Here is a 25,755-nt window from a genome sequence, read left to right as displayed (position 1 = left end):
ATAAAACGAAAGAAGTGATGGGGAGAGGCACCTGGACAGTACACGGGTTTTATTCCCGTCAACAGGAACCGGGGGGCATAAATAAAACGAAAGAAGTGGTGGGGAGGGGCACCTGGGCTGTACACGGGTTTTATTCCTGTCGACAGGAACCATGGGCATAACTAAAACGAAAGAAGTGGTGGGGAGGGGCACCTGGGCTGTACACGGGTTTTATTCCTGTCGACAGGAACCATGGGCATAACTAAAACGAAAGTGGTGGGGAGAGGCACCTGGACTGTACACGCGTTTTATTCCTGTCGACAGGAACCGTGGGCATAAATAAAACGAAAGAAGTGGTGAGGAGAGGCACCTGGACTGTACACGGGTTTTATTCCCGTCGACAGGAACCGAGGGGCATAAATAAAACGAAAGAAATGGTGGGGAGAGGCACCTGGACTGTACACGGGTTTTATTCCCGTCGACAAAAACCGGAGGGCATCAAATAAAACGAAAGAAGTGGTGGGGAGAGGCACCTGGTCTGTACACGGGTTTTATTCCTGTCGACAGGAACCGTGGGCATAAATAAAACGAAAGAAGTGGTGGGGAGAGGCACCTGGACTGTACACGGGTTTTATTCCCGTCAACAGGAACCGGGGGGCATAAATAAAACGAAAGAAGTGGTGGGGAGAGGCACCTGGACTGTACACGGGTTTTATTCCCGTCGACAAAAACCGGGGCATAAATAAAACGAAACAAGTGGTGGGGAGCGGCACCTGGACTGAACACGGGTTTTATTCCTGTCGACAGGAACCGTGGGCATAACTAAAATGAAAGAAGTGGTGGGGGGAGGCACCTGGGCTGTACACGGGTTTTATTCCCGTCGATAGGAACCGGAGGGCATAGGTAAAACGAAACAAGTGGTGGGGAGAGGAACCTGGACTGTACACGGGTTTTAATCCTGTCGACAGGCACCTGGGACATAAATAAAACGAAACAAGTGGTGGGGAGAGGCACCTGGACTGTACACGGGTTTTATTCCTGTCGAAAGGAACGGTGGGCATAAATAAAACGAAAGAAGTGGTGGGGAGAGGCACCTGGACTGTAGACGGGCTTTACTCCCATCGACAGGAACCGGGGGCATAAATAAAACGAAAGAAGTGGTGGGGGAGGCACCTGGACTGTACACGGGTTTTATTCCCGTCGACAGGAACCGTGGGCATAAATAAAACGAAACAAGTGGTGGGGAGAGGCACCTGGACGGTACACGGGTTTTATTCCTGTCGACAGGAACCGGGGGGCACAAATAAAACAAAACAAGTGGTGGGGCTAGGCACCTGGACTGTACACAGGTTTTATTCCCGTCGACAGGAACCGTGGGCATAAATAAAACAAACCAAGTGGTGGGGAGAGGCACCTGGACTGTACACGGGTTTTATTCCCGTCGACAGGAACCGTGGGCATAAATAAAACAAACCAAGTGGTGGGGAGAGGCACCTGGACTGTACACGGGTTTTATTCCCGTCGACAGGAACCGGGAGCATAAATAAAACGAAAGAAGTGGTGGGGGTAGGCACCTGGACTGTACACGGGTTTTATTCCCGTCGACAAGAACCATGGGCATAAATAAAACGAAAGAAGTGGTGGGGAGAGGCACCTGGACTGTACACGGGCTTTATTCCCATAGACAGGAACCGGGGGCATAAATAAAACAAAAGAAGTGGTGGGGGAGGCACCTGGACTGTACACGGGTTTTATTCCCGTAGACAGGAACCGGGGGCATAAATAAAACAAAAGAAGTGGTGGGGAGGCATCTGGACTGTACACGGGTTTTATTCCCGTAGACAGGAACCGTGGGCATAAATAAAACAAAACAAGTGGTGCGGAGAGGCACCTGGACTGTACACGGGTTTTATTCCCGTCGACAGGAACCGGGGGCATAAATAAAACAAAACAAGTGGTGGGGGAGGCACCTGGACTGTACACGGGTTTTATTCCCGTCGGAATAAAAGATCGGAGTGGATGAAAATTGTTGACCTTGTGAAAACGTATCAAGCGTCCAGTCTCCCCACATTAATACAGGGCAAAAAAAATGTACACCGAGGGAAGCCAAAGTTAAGCTGAGTTACCACAATGCCATTATAACTAGTACCAGATCTTTTTTTCCAGGCGTGTCCGCTTGTTAACTTTGAGGAAGAATGCAACTGCTTGTCACCTCGCTAACTAAGAAGCAGCCTTACTCAAGTATGTACGCATACAATGATTTTTAGCACATTATAACAAGCAATCAACGAAATGTACGCATACAAATGACGCGGAGCTATTTCATAATATCAGTTGACAAGGTAGCAAGAGTAGCGGATGACACAAACACAGCCTCATCACTTGAAATATTAATCTTGATGCAAGTAGTAATTCTTAGTACAGAAGGAGGTCCTCAAGTTGCAAAATTACTAGAGGGACCTCCTTAGGATACAACACACACTTGAAAAGATAGCAATGACATCCGCGTACACGAATTTAATGTAGTGAATAATCAGGTCACCTGTTAACTAAAATTCGACCGCCTGTATAGACGTAGCGTAACGTGGTCGAATGCGATATATATTTGTCCTGACAGGAATGCTGGTGAGAGGTGCAAGCACTGATCGTATCTAAATATAATGAAGTGCTCGTGCGCATAGGCTCACGTGGGCTTTCGTAGTATTTTTGCGCCTGCCGTGTTTCGCCCGAGGTCACCACTCAGCGAGCCACTTGAGGCTTTAGCCTTACTGTGCTGGCGCCACCCTTAAAGCAGATCAATAAACATGCATAGTTTTCGGGCATGGTCCAACTCACCCTGAAAAAAGGTCTGAACACGTGCTGCACGACGTAGGTTTTGCTTTGTCACCGCAGAGGCCCATGCACGGCTCTTTTTCTCGCTTTGCTTGGCGCAGAAGTAGCCAATTTTTCCCTCCATGACGGCTGTAATGGCGGCCTGGGCCAGAGCGAACGGTGGCGACACGAGCATGAAGGCTGCGCGTACCAGACGGCGACTCGAAAATTTGACGAGCGCGAGAAAATACAACACCCAGGCCACTGGTCCTGCACCAAAAAGAAACGGGTGATACACCTTAGGTATATATGGTCATGGGCAGGGCATGTAGCGCGAAGGCAAGATGACCACGGGTCACTAATTTAACAGGCTAGATTCGAAGACCAGTCGAGTAGGCGGGCGAGGTGGGGAGGGGGGCAGAATGTTTGGCGGGCAGATGAGATTTAAGAACTCCCTTGTGGGTCATACGATTCTCAGAAGAGAGCACAATGATCTCCAAAGAAAGTTGACGTGCCTCTTTAAAGAGAGTCATATACGTGGTAAGTCAGGACTCCCCGAAAAGGGTCAAAGGTCTCTTTGAGACCTTTGACCTTTTTTTTAGAGTGTACATAGGTTTTGCGTTTTCGGTGTTCTGCCGGATAGTGACGCGAGTCGGCACGTTAAGCAAACGTTTGTGAAAAAAGGATCTGGCAGATCCTACGCATTGTGGGAATCAATTTCATGCGAAGCATCATCAAGGAGCTGCTTTTGGCACACCTCTAGGAAAGTATTAGGAGGTGTACCAACGTCTCGTGTAATTTTAGTAGTGGGCATAATGTGGGCTTATCAGGCGCGTTGACCAACTGGCGTCCCAAGACTACACTATCGGGCGTAACGCCAGCCCTCACGTTGCAGCATAGACGTCACTTTTATCGAAAAGAAGTGCAAGCAGCGTTCGTTGCCGTATTCCTGCATGAACGAACAGTACTTGACTACAGCTACCTTGTTGAGTGATAGAACTACATTCGCAAGCGCTTGTGATTTACATTAAGATTGCCAACTATCACAGACAAGTATTATTTTGTCTAAACCACGCAAAGTCACAATGTTTTATCGCGATACCGTTAAAGAGCTCACTTCGCAGAAATTCTGGTGCGGGCGTCGGTGTAGGCGACGGCGTCTTTGGTTGTAGATGCAGATAAAGACATCCTAGAAAATGTTAGGTTAGTGTGGGACCGGGGATTTGAACCTGCGGCACCTCGCTTCATGTCGCGATGCGTTTAGCCGCTCGGCCAGCACGCATACATTCCCCAGCATACTAACGGCCATTCATTTATATACCCTAGGGGTGCGCGAATAGTGAATTTGAGAACCGAATTGAATACGAATCAAACAGCGGTGACATCGAATCGAATACGAATACCAATACCAGAAGAATACTATTCGAATATTTTTCGAATACTAGTAAGAAAACCATTTTCTACACAGCCCTAGAATGGTTATAATGTAAGCATTTTTGAAACAGCAGAAGAATTCCACGCCATTTCATTTGAAACAATTATTCATAAGTTTTATCAAAGGAACATTATGATTACTTTTAACCGACAAAAAAATACCACGTTTATGAATACCGCAGTTTCGTGAACGTCTGCGAACGCCTTTTCCTAAATTTCCTTACGTTTGTCAACTGTTATGAAAACGTATCCTGAACCACTGTTCCATTGGCTGCCATTTGCTCAGCCACTGTACAGTTGTGTTAGGTTTTTCTTTTCCTGTTGTTTTCATTTTTCTACTTTGTTCATTGTTACAATGCCCCTTCTTGCCGAATGCCCGACAGGGCCTGTGAAGCGTTTCTTAAATAATAAATAAATCAATAAATAAATAAATAAATAATATAAACTGACGCAAGCTCGTATACAACAGCATCTAGACCATTAGAAATATTTTGTAACTGCAGGTTGAAATACAGAAGCGATTGCAGTACACTCTAAACTTGGTAACCGATAAATGTGATTTCGTGCGCCAATAGTAAGGGCTACCAAGTTTACAATTTTTGCACTCAAAGCTAATGTAACCCTTACTATAGGTGCACAAAATCACATTTATCGGTTACCACGTTTAGAGTGTATTCTCCACCAACGAGCCCTACAGTAGACGTTCGTGAACTACAGTATTCAACGTCGCACTCTGTCAACATACTTTAAATAAAACCCTTATATAAATATGAAACTATTTTTAAGAGTCGACATCATCATATAATGTCATGAGGAAGACAGTGGATTGATTACTCTGTCGTTTCGGCAACACTGGAGTTTTAAGCAAAGACGCCTTCATCCTGTAATCATTACAGCGTCGACAGTTCCGTAAAACATTGGGCTGAATGCATCTTGGTAATTCTACGATCAAAACAGGAAACCTTACGCCACTCCGTTACAAATTTTTGCTTCTTTGAGATTTTTTCAATGGTCCTTATCATTCGAAAAATATCCGAAAATGACTCGAGTACCTAATCGAATAGGACACTATTCGATTCCATATTCAAAGTGTTCGAATATTCGCACACCTCTAATATACACCATTTACCATTGGTGGTACGCACATCTCGGAGGTTCTTCAGCGGCTTGACTATTATCCCGCCAGATGGCGCAAAGGACCCTCGAGCATGCTTTTAAACGGCATCGCCCCGCCGTGTGGCCGTGTTTCGTCGCACCGCATGCATAGAGGGCGTCCGCATTGTGGCTTTCCTTGGGGCACGCTTCTCGCTCCACCGAGAAGCGAGGCCACGCTAGCGATTGGGAAGGCAATACGCACACGGTCCGATTATGCTATCGTGTTCTACTATTGAAAGCAAAGCTCAACATCCTTCAAATTTTATTCAATGTCTATTTTCGCTGTCCTGGGTTGACATATCCCGTGAAGCACATGTGGCGCATACCCGCATACCACTCTCGGTGGTATGCGGGTATGCGCCACATGTGAACGTGGGAAAGAGGTTCATGACGAGCGTAACAGGCATACTATTTCTTTTGTGTTATGACCGGTCTGTCATATTCGTCACATAATCGTACCTTTCTATGTCAATTGTGCACTAATGTAGCCAGGGGGTGGGGGGTGATTCAACCTCCTTCCATAAAGTTTTCCCATTTTGCATGTGTATGTATGCACACACACATACAAACGACCGCACGAATATACATATTATAGGACTGAACTCCTCCCCCCCCCCCACTCCTCCCGAAAAAAAATTCTGACTACAGCCTGCAAATTTGGTATATACGAAGTTAAGGAGGCCACCATAAGAGCGCCCACACGTAGGCGGCTAGATAGAGGGGGAGAGAAACAGTCAATGTGCGTTTGGTTCCCAAAGAAATGCTTCGCACCTAATAAATCGATTAAATATAGATAACATTTCCTATGTTTCTTATGATTTCGTTTTATCTACTCGAAACCTGCTTCTCTAATCATTATTAGCAAAGTGTATATACAGAACTGAAATTCTTCTGAAACGTCATTTGACTGGGAGAACGTGTACACTCTGGTAAAAAATGCGGTACCTCTCAGCAACAGCTCACATATGAATTCCACAGTGTGCACCTATTCGTTTGACACTTGGATTTTTCAGCCACGAGCACCTGCAGTGCAAAGCATGTTTGCGCAATATAATAAAAAAAAGAAACATTGTCGCTATAACAACCGAGTTTGGTCTCTCTTCAAATAACAGCAGGGGAGCATTGACAGCACGAGTTCACATCCGTACGGCAGTATGCTAGCCAGGTTCACAAAGTGCAGACGAGAGTCCAATCGATTCTAATTGTGACTGCAAATTAATCAGCGTTTGTGGGCTGCTGAGAACTTTTACGCAAACAGCGCGGTACCTCCGATGACGAACAGCGCCAGAGTAGCGGTGAATGCGGCACCTTGAGTCTGGAGCACAGTGGACAACAGGTATGGCCAGAATATTGCCACCGGAGCAAATGACAGCAGGACCAGGTACAGCGCCACTGTAAAGACGGTATACATGGACATTGTGGACAGTCCATCTCTGTCATCCCTAGCGTCAGTGACCGGCATACATGTCGAGAAATTCTGTCCAGTGTCGAAGACTTCTGATGTACAATTAAATGTTGGCGAAAGTTAGACCACGACAAAGCAAAATAACGAATAAGACGGGCACATACAGCGCTGGACACGGGACGTCTTTCGTCCTGTGTCCAGCGTTTGTCGTTCATTCACCGTCCCGTGTCCAGCGCTGTTTGTTCCCGTCTAAATCATACAGTACCAACCAGCCCAGTTTGGTGCACTCCTGCAGAAAATAACGAATGAAGAAATGAGCTCTGAGAGAAAGAACGGCGTCTAATCATGATAAACGAAAAGTGTGCGCTGAATACTATGTCACAAATGAAAAGTCAAAGCCTACGCGAACGTTACTGCAAAACGAGGAGAATAGAAGTGTGCTTGACACTGGGTAAAAGCACGCACTCAATCATTACTGCGAGGCCCTGTAGCTGTTCGATTCGTACGTTTTGTACAAGCTCTTTCTAACGCGAAAGCGTTCCTCGGCAAGGTTGGCGCATGAGCGAACCCAGATGGCGCCCGCTAAAGCCGCTTTCCAGAAATCACATGGCCTCCCCCACCGTTACTGAGGCCGGCGCCAAGAACTGCCGCGGCAACTACAGCTGCAGTCGCGGCGAAGGAGAGGGGAATACCCGTAGAAGATATTGCAGCACACCTCCTAACAAAAACCTAGATAAACAAACGCTTTCATATTCTCATTTATTAAGAATATGCTTCTAGGAAAGAAGATGACTTTTAAGGGCTCGTTTTTCTTTGTTAGACACATTAGTAATAAGAACTAACAGACAATAATGCCAAGGAAAGTGTAGGGAATATATTTGTAGTAATTAGGATATAAATGTGAAGAAAGTAAAGTGGACGAAAAGATAACTTGCAGCCGGCAGGGATCGGTCCCTGCCGGTCCCTGCCGGCGGCAAGTTATCTTTTTGTCCACTTTGAGAAATGAACGCACGCGAAGCGTTACAAAGCAATGTAACGAGATCATAGGGTGACAAAAAATGTGGAGCTAACTCAGACTCACTCACGAAAAATATTTTTCCCTTCGAGCTCACTCGAACTCAGGCTCCCCAAAATATTCCTCAACCAGACTCACTCGGACCCAAACTCACCACGATATTACTCACTCGGACTCACTCAGAATCAGACTCACGGCTGAACTTGTGTCTGAGTGAGTCGACTCATGAGTGAGTTCGCCGACCTACGAACGAGACAACCGTGTCCTGAATAGCATCGTGACACAATCGATACATCGTAAAGATATTTCACTACTGAGATACAAGTACATTTCAGGGGCGAAGCTCCTTATAGCATCACCTGGTCGGTCGTCGCTCCATGCGGCGTGTCCCCGCCGTCGCGTCTCCCGTATCATTCAATAGATGGCGCTGTCCCATAGAGATGCATGCAAACTGCAGTTGGGTGACGATATATTAGATGGCGCTGTCCCATAGAGATGTGGATTGATGGTATTCAATGATCACGGAGACCACACGGTCTTAATACAGGGCCAAAAAATACTGAGGGTAAGCGAGTACAAGTACCTCGGAGTATGGGTAAATGAGGGGGATAGATATATGGAGGTACAAGAGAAAGGATCGGTAGCAAAGGGAAAGAGGAATGCTGCAATTATGAAGCACAGAGCTTTATGGGGATACAATAGGTACGAGGTGCTTCGAGGGCTGTGGAATTGTGTGATGGTTCCGGGGCTTACATTTGGGAACTCAGTGGTGTGCATGAAGTCAGAGGTGCAATCAGGAATGGATGTAAATCAAAGGACGGTGGGCCGCCTCGCGTTGGGCGCTCACGGGAAGACGACAAATGAGGCGGTAAAGGGTGATATGGGATGGACTGGCTTTGAAGTGAGGGAAGCGCAGAGCAAAATGAGATTCGAAGAGAGGCTGAGGAAAATGAAGAAGAGTAGATGGGCAGAGAAGGTTTTCAGGTATTTGTATAGAAAAAGCGTTGACACGCAGTGGAGAAAAAGAACTAGGAGGCTCACCAGTAAATATACGGCTGGCAGTGCGGGCGATATGACAACAAGGAGCATTAAGCGGAAGGTCAGAGAGGCGGAGAGGACTTATTGGATGACAGCGATGGAAAAGAAGCCGGCTCTGAGTAACTACCGAAAAGGAAAAAAAACGAAATAAGGAGGGAAAGGTTTCATGATAATTCAAGGGGAAGCGCTTTACTGTTTGAAGCAAGGTCGGGCTGCCTTAGAACGCGTAGTTATAAAGCGAGATTCAGTAACGAAGAAGAACAATGTACATGCTGCGGGGGAACTAAGGAAACGATGGAACATGTACTGATTGAATGTGGCGATATTCACCCAGGTATACGTGTGGGCACGAGTCTACATGAAGCCTTGGGTTTTAGGGACAACAATGTAAAGCTGAACACGTCCGCGATAGAAATAAGTAAGAGACGGTTAGAGTATTGGTGGCAGAAAAGTAGAGATAAAGTACAAAAATAAATAATTGGGGGAAAAAAAGGTCATTCTGCCTTAAAAGGCAGAGAGATGGACCGTGAATTTATATTTTTTGGTATAATAACATAGATTTACTCAATGTAGATAAGGCATTACGACAACATGAAACAAGGAAGTTTTTTTTTTCTTTCTTTTTTTTTTCTCCTGCGAGCCTGGTGGCAGACATGTCACCGCCCCGTTATTAAGGGGACGCTCATAGCATCCATCCATCCATCCATCCGTATGCAATGTGTGCAAGAAAGAAAAAAAAAGAAAAGAAAAGAAAAAAAAGGAAAAAAAAATCCGGCAGATCCCACGCACTGTGGGAATCGATGTAATGCGAAGCAGCCAGCAAAGAGCTGCACACATCGCTTTGTTTATTTTTGAGCCAAATGAAATAATTCATGCCATGACATCTAGTTCACCATATATCGCATGTTTGCCATACACGCGTGCATGCACAATGTGGTATATACCATGCCAATGAAACGTATATTCTGGTATATAAACTGCATGACCGGTCATTTATGTTCATCACGCACTCCTGTCATGCCATACCAATTTTGGTATATATCCGCTTATCTAAACGGCCGGAAGCGCACCATAACAGTGTCATGTATATCATACTGTACATGACATACATAATTCGCATGTTAGGACCTGTCATTTATGTTCGTCATACAGTCACATCGCACAATACCAATTTTGGTGTATATCAAGCGAGCGAAACGGCCGCGAGCGCATCATGAGCGTGGCATGTAAATCATGTCACACATGACTTACCTGTCAAGATTTTCATGTTACCACCTCTCATTTACGTTCGTCATACAGGCGCGTCGCGCAAAACCAATTCTGGCGTATATCAAGCTAGTGAAACGCCCGCGAATGCACCATGAGCGTGGCATGTAAATCATGACATGCATGTCATGGTTTTCATGTTACCACCTGTTATTCATGTTCTTGATACAGTCACATCGCGCAATACCAATTTTGGTGCATATAAATCTAGCGAAACGGCCCCGAGCGCACCATGAGCGTGCCATGTAAATCATGTCGTACATGACACGCATGTCATGATTTTCATGTTACCACCTCTAATTTGCGTTCGTCATACAGTCTCGTCGTGCAATACCAATTTTGGGGTATATCAATCCCGCGAAACGGCCGCGAATGCACCATGAGCGTGGTGTGTATATCATGACATACATGACATGCATGTCATGGTTTTCATCTTACCACCTGTTATTCATGTTCTTCATACAGTCACATCGCGCGATACCAATTTTGGTGTATATCAACCTAGCGAAACGGCCGCGAGTGCGTCATGAGCGTGGCATGTAAATCATGACGTGCATGACACGCGTGTCATGAGTTTCATGTTACCACGTGTCAGTTATGTTCGTCATGTCGAAATGTCTTGTCATACCAGTTTTCGTATATATCCATTCATTTAAACGGCCGCGAGCGCCCCGAGACCATGTCATGTAAATCATGCCGCACATGACATGCGTGTCATGATTTGCACGTTAGGACCTGTCATTATGTTCGCCATGAACTCTTGTCACGTCATACCAGTTTTGGTATATATGAAATTAACGGAATGGCCGCAAAAGCCCCAAGGCCGTGGAATCTAAATCATGCTGTTCATGATATGCATGTCATGATTTTCATGTTATACCTGTCATTTATGTTCGCAATATGGTCATGTTATTCCATACCAGTTTTGGTATACATCCGATTAACGAAACGGCCAGGAGAGCACAAAGTCGTAGGCGGCTAGATAGATAGATAGATAGATAGATAGATAGATAGATAGATAGATAGATAGATAGATAGATAGATAGATAGATAGATAGATAGATAGATAGATAGATAGATAGATAGATAGATAGATAGATAGATAGATAGATAGATAGATAGATAGATAGATAGATAGATAGATAGATAGATAGATAGATAGATAGATAGATAGATAGATAGATAGATACGCTGAAACTCGCAGAAGTTCGCTAAGAAATGCTTCGCATTTATAAGCAGCGGCACCCTGCACGATAGATGGAGTGCAGTAATCAAAGCGGCGGATCGCTTTGATTACTGCACTTTGATTACTGCTGGGCGAAACCACTGAACGTATCACGGTGTAACCATGATTGCTTCAGGAGCTTCGCCCAAGCTCTTCATCATTCACCCGTGGATATGCTGTATTCTTTCAAATGTATCTCGATACAGAAATACAGATACTCAATAGTTGTCACGTGTTATCTCGGGGGTGCTGGCAAAAACGGATCGGGAGAGAGTGAGACGTGCACAGGAGACCGTGGTAGGACGGGCAAAAACAACAAAGTTTATAATGAGCAAAGGGATCACAGGAAAACGCGTTACAAACACTGAATAATACAAACAAAAGCCTATTTACATTTTCCAAAAGTCTCAGTTCATATCTAGAACTGCAACTAGCTAGGCTTAGCTAAGGTTCCAACTCAGTCTGGCCACTATGGGCCTCGCGGTACGAGACGAGAATGTTCTTACAGCACGTCGCGACGACTCGAAGTTCCCGTCGCGTCAATCCCTCGTCGAGGCCGTCGCCGACGTCCTCAGTAGTCCTCGAAGTTCATCGTCGGTCGCCCTCGTCCAGCCTACCGCTTGTTCTCGTCGCGTGTGTCCTCCGTAGTCTACTCCGTCCTCGGTCCGTCGAGGTTAGGCCTAACTGGGCCTTGGTCCCTTGCTTCGGGACTCCACAGGTGACGGGCGTCTCGTTGCCTGAACTGTGGTCGGCAGCCGTCCTGCCGAGAAGAGAAGGGCTGCTGACGATCCCGGAACTGCTGTAGTGAGGGGCGACGGTCCGGGCAGCCTCGCTTGGAGCCTTCCAAGGTCGACGGCCACTCCCCGGGCCTTGCGTTCCGCCACCTCCAGAACCGAGTACCAGCCGCTTTCGCCGCGAGTGCGACGCTTGCTCCTTCCTCGATCTTCTCCGTCCGGTGCCCCACAGCCCAGTGCCACGATCATCCTTCGTCGTTCACCATTACGGCTCGGGTCGCATGCCACGAGCCCCTATCTGGCCAATCCTCTGCGTCGACGTGGCTGGTGCGCGTGCCATCGGGTGACTTTTCTTCTCGCGCACCGTTGCCGCGCTTCCACGTTCGGCACGTGCCTCGTGCCCCTCCTTTACTCATCACATTGGGCCCCTCTTTCAAGAGTTTTTTCCCAAAAAACTGCTTCTTTCCCCCTCGGGGTTACGGCCCTCTGCTCTTCAGATGTTGTCTTAAACTTACAACTTGCATCCTCTTCTCCTCTGTTCCCATCTACTTTCACTGCACGCTTGTCCTCACCACGCACTTTCGTGAACACGTCACAACACTACACTGAACCCATTACAATGTCCAGCAGTTCCTCGTGCGAAAAACTATATAGCTACACACACAGATGTAACTACTCACAATGCAACACACTCACTCATCGAAAATATTCATAAATTCACTTACAATCAAACTCTACTCTACATAGTCCTCAGTCAATCTGTTTAAGGCTTACTCCACTGCTCAAAAATCTATTTTCTCCTAGAGCAGGCACCAATCCAATGCCACTTGCTTAATCTGCGCTTCTTCACCCTATAAGTCGGTACTTCCTCCTCATTCGGCTCAGGAATTGCCATGCACACCGTAGCACTCTCTTTGTTTTCTGCCTTTTCAGCCTCCTTCCTATCTTGCTTTTTAACCATTGTTCTTTGGCATACCTCGCATGACTTGACGTATCTTCTCACATCGCTCCACACACCTATCCAAAAGAATTCCTCTGTGATCTTGTCGAAAGTGTTTTTCATTCCCTGGTGACCGGCCCTTATACTATCATGCCCCAGTTTTAACACCGTACTCTTCAATTCCTCCGGCACCATCAGCTGCATGACTTCTTTACCCGAGCTAAATACACACTTGCGATACACCAGCCCGTTCTGTTTCACAAATTGTGCTACCGTTTTACTCTTCTTCCTTTTTATAATCTCTTCTAATTTCCCCTCGCACGCTCGAATCGATGGATCCTTCTCCTGCAATTCCTTGAACTTCTCCACTGTGATATCTAACTGATTAATGGCCGCGGCCTGCAGTGGTTCCAGACACTTATCTCTCTTATTCTCTGCCCTGGTTTCTACCACTGCTGCTCTTTCGGCACCTTCTTGCGCCTCTTCTGCACGCACAGAGTCCTTTCTCACGTCTAGGCTTTTCTCCGCCCTTTTCACACAAGGTACATTTCCCACTACCAAGTCGTACAGCGGATCCTCAACGCACTTCGCTGTCACTAGCCCTGTATAAAAAGGTAGATATTCGTATCCTTGCTTCAGGCATATATTTGATTGTCCTATCTACAAACATCACCGGCTTCACCTGTCCTGTCATGTTCTCGGGTGCCACTAAACTACTACTTACTAATACCGTATTAGCACCCGTATCTCTCAACACCGTCGCCTTACGCCCTTGTACCTCTCCTTCAACTACCGGCATGTCTTTTTCGATCTGTCCTTCCCTGGCACTCATTACACAGGCAATCTTTTCCGCTGAATTCATCTTACAATCTTCTGGTCTGTGTCCTCTTTTTTGGCATTTGGAGCACGTCACTGTCTTTTGATTGTGGCTAATCTCTGTACGACAATTGATGGCAATATGTCCCGACCGATTGCACAAGAAACATCGCTGTTGTGCCCTGAAGTTGCTCCTTGGGACCTGTTCTCTAGCCTCTTCCTCCGCTACCGTAGTATTTTCACCGACCCCCTTTCCAAGATTTCTCAGTCCTTGCGCCTCCATGAACTGGTCGGCCTGCCTTGCCATTTCCTCTACCGTGCCCACCTTTCTTTCTTTCAAGAATACGGCCAACTTGCCACTGCACCGGTTGAGGAATTGCTCTCCAACTACCTTGTCGCGGACGCCTTCGTAAGTTTTAGCTGTCTCTGACAGTTCCATCCATCGATCAAAGTAGTTCGACAGTCGACAGACAAACTGCTTGCCAGTCTCTGAATTCTCCGGCTTGCACGACCGGAATTTTTCACGAAACCCTTCGGCGGTCAGCCGGAATCTTTCCAATAAAGTTTTCTTTACCAAGTCATAGTCTAATGACTCTGTTGCTGGCATGCGGCCATACACACTCAGTGCTTCTCCCGCGAGACAAAGGCTCAGAGCATTGGCCCACTCACCCCTCTCCCAGCCCTGCCCTATCGCGATCCTCTCAAAGCGATGCAAGTACGCATCCAGGTCGTCCCTTCGCTCATCAAAGGGTGCCATTAGTTTACGAGGGCAGACAGGCTTTCGTCCGGTAGATGGCGAATTGGCCGACGCTGTCGATGGGCCACTACCTACATTTGCATCGTCTCGCGATGCTTCGTTCGCTAGTGCCAAACGCACCTTAAGTTCCAAAATTTCTTTTTCTATTTTTTGCTCTGCGAGCGTATGTTCATGCTGCTCGCGCGCTCGTGCATGGTCCTCGCGCGCTCTCTCCTGTGCTTCGCGTGCTCTCTCCTTTTCAACTCGCTCCGCATTCTCGAAAAACTTCAGCGTCTCCTCTTTGCTCATGCCCAATCCTTGGCCACGGCCGCCAACTTCTCCCAATCCATCTTCGCACCACACGAGAATCAGTGACTGGGCAGGATTATATCCTGGCAGGCTCGCCAATTATTTGTCACGTGTTATCTCGGGGGTGCTGGCAAAAACGGATCGGGAGAGAGTGAGACGTGCACAGGAGACCGTGGTAGGACGGGCAAAAACAACAAAGTTTAAAATGAGCAAAGGGATCACAGGAAAACGCGTTACAAACACTGAATAATACAAACAAAAGCCTATTTACATTTTCCAAAAGTCTCAGTTCATATCTAGAACTGCAACTAGCTAGGCTTAGCTAAGGTTCCAACTCAGTCTGGCCACTATGGGCCTCGCGGTACGAGACGAGAATGTTCTTACAGTACGTCGCGACGACTCGAAGTTCCCGTCGCGTCAATTCCTCGTCGAGGCCGTCGCCGACGTCCTCAGTAGTCCTCGAAGTTCATCGTCGGTCGCCCTCGTCCAGCCTACCGCTTGTTCTCGTCGCGTGTGTCCTCCGTAGTCTACTCCGTCCTCGGTCCGTCGAGGTTAGGCCTAACTGGGCCTTGGTCCCTTGCTTCGGGACTCCACAGGTGACGAGCGTCTCGTTGCCTGAACTGTGGTCGGCAGCCGTCCTGCCGAGAATAGAAGGGCTGCTGACGATCCCGGAACTGCTGTAGTGAGGGGCGACGGTCCGGGCAGCCTCGCTTGGAGCCTTCCAAGGTCGACGGCCACTCCCCGGGCCTTGCGTTCCGCCACCTCCAGAACCGAGTACCAGCCGCTTTCGCCGCGAGTGCGACGCTTGCTCCTTCCTCGATCTTCTCCGTCCGGTGCCCCACAGCCCAGTGCCACGATCATCCTTCGTCGTTCACCATTACTGCTCGGGTCGCATGCCACGAGCCCCTATCTGGCCAATCCTCTGCGTCGGCGTGGCTGGTGCGCGTGCCATCGGGTGACTTTTCTTCTCGCGCACCGTTGCCGCGCTTCCACGTTCGGCACGTGCCTCGTGCCCCTCCTTTACTCATCACAATAGTACTTCTGAAATACTAACGGGATACTCTTGTATCGTGATACTGCCCAGCCCTGGATTGATATCAAACTTTCGGTGGCAAAATTGATATCGGAACTGAAGGGCGCGAAAAATAAAGGACGAGAAGTGGCTGACATCCTCTCTTTCGCGCCCTTTTAATTCAGTTTGAGTATGAATTTTTACGTCTCCCAGTATTCAGCAATTTTAACCAAGTACTCACCGAAACCGATGAAGCTCATATCTGTCTCGTACCCGAACGCGTACATGGTGAACGAGGCACCGAAAGGCAGCAGGTATTGCGCGAGTAGGTCGAACAGGAAGTGCGAGCACACGTACAGCGGGCCCGACACGCCCGTCATGAGCTGCAGTTCAAGCGCACCGCAGGTCTTTTCGGTGACGGGGAAGACGGCCATGGTGGACACGGTTAGACCGAGGATGGCTTGCGGTAGGAGAATCCAGAAAACCGCAACGGACGAGGACGACGGTTTCCCGTCCTCGGAAGTTTCGACGTCGCTAGGCGCCTTAATGCGGTAGAATGGCGCAGTGGCGGTGATTCGGGCCTTGGGAGAGTTGGAGAGGGTGCGTAACAGTGCCGTGTTAATCAGGTTGAGAAGCACGTTTGCCGAAACGCTGCTGGCTGGGTTGTACCAGCCCTCGATCCTGCGTCAAAAGAGAATGCGGGTGTTTTTCAAACGAATCTTGTATTACCTCGCAACTGTAGTCGGCGTTGTAAGTGTGACAGCGAAAAAACAACCGGGCCCCGCGAGCGCACACAAATGCGGCTCTAAAATATGTGCCGGTCCCATGCGTATTTGTATGCACCGTTTTCCAATATTTGATATTCTGTCGATCATCTCCATATCATACATTTCCATATCAGATAACATTTCCTTATCAGAAAGCGACTGATCACCGACAAGAGCACGATCGAGAGAGCTGCAGTTATTGGAAAACGGTGGGTAAAAGTACTCATCTTACCGGCGCAACTTGGAGGGCCTATTTGTGTACACTTGCTGGAGCCAGGCTTTTCGCGAATTACACCGCCACCACCGAAATATTTACCTCATGGGAGCTTCTCTTAAGAGATTTCGCCAGTTGCCGATGCCTGCACGGAGTTGCGAATAAAAGCGTTCCCTGTCATCAGAACGAATTTATTAGAAAAACCAAAAGTCTCACGCAGTGGCCGAATGTTGCCACTTTATTTTGACACGCTAAATTGATTGCAGGGTTGACGCGAACGGTGTAATTAATTCTGAATGGCAACACGCTCCTATCTTTAGGTATGACTTTAGTCCAAATAACAAGTTACGTTAGTCTTCAGAATATTCCTGTCGTTGTCGCTATATCGCATAACCGTAAATAGGAAAAAGTCGGGATATATGTAACTTCGTGTGGTCTTTGCATTTGTAAGGGGAGAAAAAAGAAAGGTAGACCACTCAATCAATGGATAGTGCAATAAATGAAGACAGTGTCAGCGTCGGTAAACCAGGCAGCCAACACACGCTGTGTTCAATCTACTAAGAAATGCAGGTAGTATGGACGTAAACACGCTAGCTAAAGTCAGGTGACCTAATGAAACGTCCTGGTGACCTTCGGGATGGACCCATATTTCTCGTAGGAAATTGGACGCTGTGCCACGTTACAGATTGCGCGCGGAAAAGGCCCATGGGGACATTGTCTTACACTGCATTCCACACCAGGACTGTCTGTTGCGATAGCAATTACACAGAAGCTCTCGGTGCGCTTCTGCCATCGTCATGTTCTGTTTATATACATACATACACAAGCCACAAAGAAAAGTAGTTCTGAAGAAAGTCGTTCTGAAGCACGCGACCGATTCGAACACGCGACCCCTCACTCCGCGGCGCAATGCGTTAAACCACTCGGCCACAAATGCACTCATACTGCTACCTACTAACGGCATTTATATACACCAATTACCGTTGGTGATACGCACATCTCGGATCTGCTTCGGCGTGGCAGATGCTTGTTCCCTATCACCCGCGAGATGGCGCAAATCTCCAAAGGGCGTCGCCCCGCACGTCTTTTCAACGCGCAGCGTAGATATAGGAGCCGGAGGGTGTCCGTACATTGACTTACATCGCATGGTCACCTGTGCTCGCGCGCTCATCTCTAAAGGGGGGGGGGTTCAACAGATGGCTCGTAGCTTTGTGCGTGTTGTGCTCTCATCGCAAAATTTGCGTTGAAGAATCTTATTTTTTCACTCGGTTACAGCGCAACACACAGGAGGACAGTTGAAGGAAAACGGACAACACGGCGCTGACTCGCAACTGATATTTTATTGAAAAAAGGTGAATCATATATGTACTAAGATGCATTCAACTTGACATGAGCATTCAACTTGATATGGCTTAAAAACGTAGGCTCCAGGTACGGCGTCGATGTTCTTTTTTCCGCTAAACATAAGATAGGTCGCATTTGCCCGATTGTTGATAAAGCGCTGAAGGATAAGGCAGTAAGGGGAAAGTGCATATATCAGTCATAGGAACAAGTGCGTCGCATGTGTGAAACAGGTTGTGTATCTCATTCCGCTATCTTGCGGCAGAGAGTACGTGGGACAAACGAAACGATGTGTCAACGTTCGACTAAGCGAACATGAGTTGTCACTCCAAGGGGTCACGCGTCTTCATCTACCGGAGCATTGCAGGTCATGCGGTTTATCCCTTTTTTAACAAGACCACCGTCATTTTTAAGCATCCTAACCAATTGACAAGAGAAATCGCTAAGGCCTACCATATAACGATTAGGGATGGCACGTGTATAAGTGAACCATCAGTCGTACTGCATGAGAAAAAATTTGGTTACCTGTGCCACTGTTGATTATCTCAATTTTTTACTACGCTTCCTTGATGCATCTCTTGTTCTGCGCATGCCAAGTTGAATGCACTTACATATATGTTTCACCTTTTTTTCAATAAAATATGAGTTGCGAGTCAGTGCCGAGTTGTCCGTTTTCCTTCTATTGTCCTCGTGTGTTGCGCTGTAAACGAGTGAAATAATGAATCCCAACCAACTAGCCCTACGTGCCGTTTTCTTTGCGTTGAAGCCATAGAAAGCACGAATGCCACTTCGCTCGCTGCAGTGACCGCGTTTGCTAAAGGAGTGAGAGTTGCTAGACTTCTTGATATAACCTTCCAATTCGTTGCAATCGCAATCATTGCTTTGCGCTTGCGGCGGAGCTGCGACTTCTCTTTATACTTCCGCCGTTTCAATGGCTTTGAAACTTACGTGGTGGCATTGGAGCTGACCCCATAGGCGTAGTAAGTGTAGTACTTGACGAAGTCCTTGCGTGCGAATTCCAGCAGCTGTATCTTGGCCTTCTTCAGCTTATCGATGGTGGCGCCCTCGCTCACGGCTAGGGCCTCGAAGTTCTGCGAGAATTTGTTCGGCGCGGCTGCCTCTTCCACGAAACAGCGGGCGGCCCCAAAGTGGACGCTGCTGCGCAGCTCCACCGTCTCGGGTAGGCCCGCGCTCGCGGCTGAGTTACTACGGTGACTCTTGGGCAGGCCGAATCCAAAGCAAGACAAGTAGAAAAGCACCACCGGGATAATCCAGCCGAGAATTATGGTGAGCGGCGAGCGGGTCCAGTACAGCGCCCGCTTACGAAACAGCGCGCGGAGCCGCTGAATGCCGTTTGCGGAGGTCGCGATGTTTGTGTGGGCGTTCAGAGACGAGTGTTGATTGCCTGCGGATTGGCGAGAGTTTTAGCTTAACAGCCATTCAAAGTATTTTTTTATTATTTATTATTTACGATGGTGTCATTTACAGGGGAAGAGAGGTGGGACCGCATTCAACTCACCCCCACATCTGTCGAGGGTGAGTGTGAAAACCGATACCCCCGCCACTCAGTGCCCTTCGCAGTCGAACTGGACAGTTCATTTTGTTTTACACGTGTAGCATTCTGGAACCCGTAGTATTGCTGGAATGAACGATTATTAATTTGCAAACGTTTATCATAACAATGACGAATTTATTTTGAGGCCCTCTCTCAAGGCACAGGTAATTCGTAAAGGATATATTGATGGGCTAGTTGGTAGGGGTAAAACGAACTAACGCAGCAGTGCAAATAACCACACGGACGGCGCAAGAGCAAGAGGGTACACAGAGTTGTGTCCCATCTTGCTCTTGCGCTGTCTGTGTGGCTCCCTGCGCTACTGCGTTAGATCAGTTTTTAACCCCTCCCCAATTCCCGACTCGGGCGAGGCAATGTGCCCCTCTCCTCGGAAAATGGAAAAAGTACGCTTCGGTTTAATTAGTCAATTTTGCCATCAGCAGACAAAGAAGGAGACACGATGAAGGACAACGTCGTAAAAAGAAGTGTACAGGAGTTATACAGGTGAATGTTGCAAAAATTATTCTTCAAAGTCAGTGTTTCGCGTACGAAGAAAACGCAAGCCTGTACAACGCGTACTTTAAAATAATATCTGGGTTCTAACGACCCAAAACCAGGATATGATTATGAGGGACTCCGTAGTGCAGGGCTCCGGAAAATTTCGACCACCTGGGGTTCTTTAACGTGCACCTAAATCTAAGCACACGGGCCTCAAAGCTGTTCGTCTCCATCGAAAATGCAGACGACGTGGCCGGGATTCGATCCCACGACCTTCGGGCCAGCAGACAAGCGCCATAACCTCTAGACCACCGTGGCGGGGCTACGAGGCGTATTTTCAAAAGTTGTCAAAATAGACAAAACCCCTAGCTACTCGAGTTCTACACGTAACAATACGCGTGTATTTGAGAAGCAGGAATATGCCCCGTTCCTAACAAAACACGTGAGAGCAGCGTGTTGCATTACCTGACCGTTCAAAGGGAAAAGAGCGCGAAATATGGTGCGAGGTCGTGACTGACTTTAATGACTTATTTTGTGTGGAACATTCAAATGGGCCCTGAAACACTTACAGCGAAAGCTGTTATGAGATCACAACAAGGGCCGTTTTTGGCGCCTTAGTTCTCCGCCGCCGCCGCCACCGCCGGTGTCCGTAACCACTCTCGCGCGAAATAAGAAAAAAAAATTAATAAGAAAAAATATCTGCTTTGGAACGGGGTTCGAACGTGAGTCCTCTGCGTGGGAGCCCAGTATTCTACCTCAGAGCCATGCCGGTGCTTCGAAATGCTTCGCAAAAAGACCCTATACAGGCTTCATGCCGGGAAGGAACCACATTAACATATGTAATGTAATGTGGTAGAAGAGTATTGTAACAACCAGGTGTCACACAACGCGAATTCTGTAACCAGGCGTCACACAATGAAGGAACCACATCAACATATGTAATATAGTGTGGTAGAAGAGTACAATAACAACCAGGCGTCACACAACGCGAATTCTGTAAACAGGCGTCACACAATGCGAATTGCGCAACGAGTGCGTTGCTAAATGCTTCCAACCCATTACAAAGGGCTCTGCCATAATTCATCGTTATCAGCCACAGCATCAACAAAGTGAACATAATTCCTTACAGGTATTTAGCGGGTACCACGGTACTCCGCAGAATGACAAAAAATTGCATAGTGACTGCTTCCCTACTTCACAAACATTATGATCATTTATAGCGTAGTTGGTTCCTCGCAAGTGCACTTCTATTGCTTGCCAAGGAAGCCCGAAGGCTCCCATGATCGATTTTCTCAGGGTCTCAATAAAGTTCTTTCCCTGGCTCTCTCTCTCTTTCTCACGTTAACGTGTGTTGTAAAATGTGGTGGGAGAGTAAAATAACGACCGGGAGTCACACGATGTGAAATTCGTAACTAGTGGGTCGTTTAAAGCTTCCAACCCATCACAAATGGCTCAGCCATAATTCTTCATTGTCATCAACCGTCGCATCAACAAACTGCACATAGTGCCTTACCAGTGGTATCGCACTTCTCCGCAGAATGATGAATAATGTCGTGGTGGATGCTGCACAACTTCACAAAAAATATGATTTGTGGCGTAGCGGTTACGTTGCTAGTGTACTTGTGTTAGTAGCCGCAAGAGAGTTTATAACGGGCTCTACAAATGCCGCTCTTCCAGCTTTCGCTGTGAATGTGCTGCGCTTTGCGCGGGCCTGGCGTTTCTTCAGCATGGTCAGAAAAAGCTGCCGATCGGTAGTCGAGGCTCCTGAGAACACGCGAGCCAAACATTGTAGGGCAACACGCGGTCTGGAATTTACAATTGATTCTCAAAGTCAGCTAGAAATGGCTCCCTCTTCTCTCTACAAATGATGTCATAAACCCAAATTACTGCACCATAGGCCCGAAGTCCACGGCCGTTAGCTGATCTGGGAATCGTGCGCTGCAATGTTACCGTGGCCGTCGCGGGATGCCGTCACGTGCCTGCGAGCGCGCTCGCGACCAGATTGACGTTGGACGAAAAAATGAAAAAATAACGTGCTCAAGGTCATGACGCCCGCTGATGAAGGGACGCGTCTTTTAGCCCCCTTGTCATCCTCTTCCATGCGTATCTTTAAAGGGTCTGTCTACCGTCCTTCATCGCTTTTCTGTTTTGTACCGCAGTAGAAAGCGTACCTTCTAAAGTGTCCAACCTTGCAGCAGTTTCTCTGGAAAGTGAGTAGAATTCTTTAGAACAGAATTTTCCGATCTGCGTTCGGTCTTCTTCCATTGGCGTGAAACATGCCCACAACACTGGTTGGTGGACGCCATGACGATTGTAGTGCCGGTAAAAATTAAAACCGAGAGCACGTGTGATTTCTGTAGGATTACTTTATTTTCGCTGAACACTATTGTAATGAATGTAACAGTCGTTTTCAGCGCACCAGCGGTTAAATGAAGCCTTATCATACGATTACAGAACACTTGTTTTGCTGTAATCGCAGTCTATGCGTTTATTAGCACTTTTGCCGCAATCCAAGCCAATTCGAATTATCAAAAAGAGAAAATAAATGCACGCCTTCACAGAGCAGCGCATTTGAGACATCCTAACTAGAGTTACTGTATATGCTACATTTAGGTAGCAGAGTTGCGCATCTGTCTTCCAACGCCGCTAGCAACCATGCATTGCGGAGAAGCTGCCGCTTGGGCCAATTTTTTTATTTCTCGACGCCGCCGCTGCAGCGAACTGAATTAACACTAGCCATCGACAGCCAATGTTTATCGCCGGTCTTCGACACGCCAGACAGGTTAATCGGCGACACAGTAGGCATGTCGCCTGCAAAAACGAAGTGCGACTTCACCGCATAGCTGTGGTTGCAAGCCGGACCTATGCGCTACTCTGCTACCTAAAGGTAGCATATACAGTAACTCTAATCCTAACAACAATACAGCGCCACGGTACGGCCAGCGCGGAGAGCCGCATGAGTTGAAGCAGACGAAATCGAAGATGGATGGATGGATAGTATGAGCGACCCCTTTATAACGGGGCGGTGACAAGTGTGCCACCAGGCTCGACAAAAAAAAATCTTTTTCCTTTTTTTCATGTTGGCCGAATGCCTCTACTTCAATAAAATCTATCTTACTACAGGAAAAAAAACGTAATTTCTCAGCCCAGTTCTCTGGCCTTTACGGCATGTTGTCCTTATTTTTTCCCGGTATTTATTTTTGGCCTTTCTAATTTTCTGCCACCAACACTCTAACCGTCTCTTACTTATTTCAATCGCGGTGTGTTCAGCTTTCCATTGTTGTCTCTAAAACCCAAGGCTTCATGTAGGCTCGCGCCCAAACGTACACCTGCACTGTAAAAAAATTTTTCTTGAAAAAAACAGAAATTGTCTGGCAGCTGGCCTGCCAGAAAATTTCTGTTCTCTTTCTGTTTTCTGTTTTTATGTTTTTGTAATTTTACATGTCTCTTCTGTTCCTGCTAACAGAAAATTTCTGTAATTTCCATCGCTTTTTCCGTTTTCAGTAACAGAAAATGTCTGTAATATTACATGTATTTTTTTGTTCTCAGCAACAGTAAATTTCTGTAATTTCGAATGTCTTTTCTGTTGGCAGTAACAGAAAACTTCTGTACCTTGACAGATTTTCGGTTCGCACTAACAGCGAATTTCTGTAATTTTACTACTCTTGGTTTTTTAGTACAGAAATCCTGTGATTGGACAAGTATTTTTTTTTCATTCGTTCAGTACATGAAGTTTCCGTAATTAAAAAGGGCTCTCTGCTTTAAGTAACAAGAAATTCTGAAATTTTATTCTTTCTCATGGCAGCAACGTCACTTGACGAAAATTAGGCAATTTGAAGGTTATGCAATATTAAATGTATGTGATGCAAGAACAGAAAATCTCAGACAGAAAGCACCACGATTTTTTGCGTCTGCATTGTCCCCTTTATAGCACGCATCCTCTCTCACAAATTCGTTAATTCAGTACACCATAGAGTGAAATGCGAACAAGTTTATTGACATGGAACATAAAAGTTCAGGCAGTTGCCAACATGTGCATCTTGAAATACGAGAGATGCCCACACTATCACAAGCGGCCACTGCGTTATTTGAAGGTCGCAGGTTCGGTCCTTGCCAGCGCGATGTTATCTTTTCATCCACTTTGCTTTCTTCACATTTACTTCGTAATGACTACAAATAACATCCCCTGTACTTGCCTTGGCTTTTTTGTCTGTTAGTTGTACAATTCCCGTTTCGTTCACTATGCCCCCAGTATCACAAGGGGTCCAGATTCAGGAATCTCTCGGGGATATTGTTCGAGTTGGCCGGCACATATGTTTGAACGTCAAGTCCTTCAGGGAGCTACTCAATGACGGCACTTTCGGGTTCAGGTTGTGCTGTTTCCCACGTGTATGGTCAGTCGTTGTGCCCTTTCCGGGAGTGACATTGGCAATTGACCTAAAAAGAAGAGGCAATTTCGTTTAGCAGTGCACAAGAGCCTAAATATTCTTAGATACAGTGTAACTACAAAGGCACCTACTTGCTCTTCATTAAGAATATGCTTTTCTGCATGCATCCATCTCAACTTAAATTACCATCACTTTAAATACAATATTGCCACATAAGTCTAAAATGAAACTCCTAACCTTTATAACACTAAAATTAGAATCTGGACCTCCTAATGTCTAAGTACTGACAGCCAGTTTGCTTGTGGATACTCGCGAGCAGTATACCATAAAACAGGTAGCTTCTCATTGAAGGCATTATGGTTTAGTTTTAGTACTTTTGTTTCAAAACGCTTTCTTTTCAGGTTACCTAAATGAGGCCATCTCAATAAATAAAGGTATTCTATGTGAGCAATATACCACACATTTTTTTAATGTTACCGAAAGCTAAAATTATTGGCCAAAGTATTGTGTCCAAAATTTAGTTTCAGTCTCACCTATGAGTGAACTCCAGGGTAAGACTTGCCTCTTTTGGGTAGGCAACGTTGACGCAAAGTGTGCCAGGAATAATATCTTGAACGCCTCTCTAGGACTGCATGCTTGCATGAGAGGAACGTTGTCAATGCAAGGTGTGAAGGACTTCCCTGTCAGGAAACCACCACCTGGAAGTTGAAAATTTGGGTTCAGGATTTACTATATTTAGAAGGGGAGAATAACATACCTTTAGCAAATATGAAATGCCAACTTGGCATTTCCTCAACGTCATCATCACAGGTGGTATCCTTGAATAAAAAAAAAGAGCATTGATCGAATAAGTAGACATGAGGTAAAATAGAATTTGTTAATAACAGGAAACCGCGCGGGCAAACGGGACAAGGAAGGCTGATAGGACTTTCTTGTCCCGTTTGCCCGCGCTGTTCCCTGTTATGAAGCCAAACCAACAAGCTCAAGCTCATACCCTTTTAAACAATTTGTTAAGCTGGATGTTTGCACGTATTTTAACACTGCGTACTCTCAAACACTTTGAACGCCCGAACGATGCTTATCAAAAAGCACAATGCAAGAAAGAAGATAAAAAATCAAC

At 46.7% G+C, this 25,755-nt stretch overlaps 1 protein-coding gene across 1 annotated transcript in view; it reads right to left on the bottom strand.

Annotated features, from left to right (window-relative positions):
• The window catches only part of LOC119386736 (phospholipid-transporting ATPase ABCA3-like), a 71,745-nt gene extending 51,710 nt beyond the window's left edge, over window positions 1–20,035 (bottom strand). Inside the window, exons 1-5 of the mRNA XM_037654020.2 lie at window positions 19,972–20,035; window positions 19,146–19,602; window positions 16,117–16,556; window positions 6,646–6,771; window positions 2,815–3,060 (exon numbers count right to left, since the gene is read on the bottom strand). Of these exons, the coding sequence (XP_037509948.2) occupies window positions 2,815–3,060; window positions 6,646–6,771; window positions 16,117–16,556; window positions 19,146–19,602; window positions 19,972–20,035 (1,333 nt within the window). The remainder of the gene's footprint in view (window positions 1–2,814; window positions 3,061–6,645; window positions 6,772–16,116; window positions 16,557–19,145; window positions 19,603–19,971) is intronic.
• Between the last annotated feature and the right edge of the window lie 5,720 nt (window positions 20,036–25,755).

This window comes from Rhipicephalus sanguineus, chromosome 3, assembly GCF_013339695.2.
Source record: "Rhipicephalus sanguineus isolate Rsan-2018 chromosome 3, BIME_Rsan_1.4, whole genome shotgun sequence".
NCBI classification, from domain to species: Eukaryota; Metazoa; Arthropoda; class Arachnida; order Ixodida; family Ixodidae; genus Rhipicephalus; species Rhipicephalus sanguineus.
This window is presented reverse-complemented; position numbering and strand designations above follow the sequence as displayed.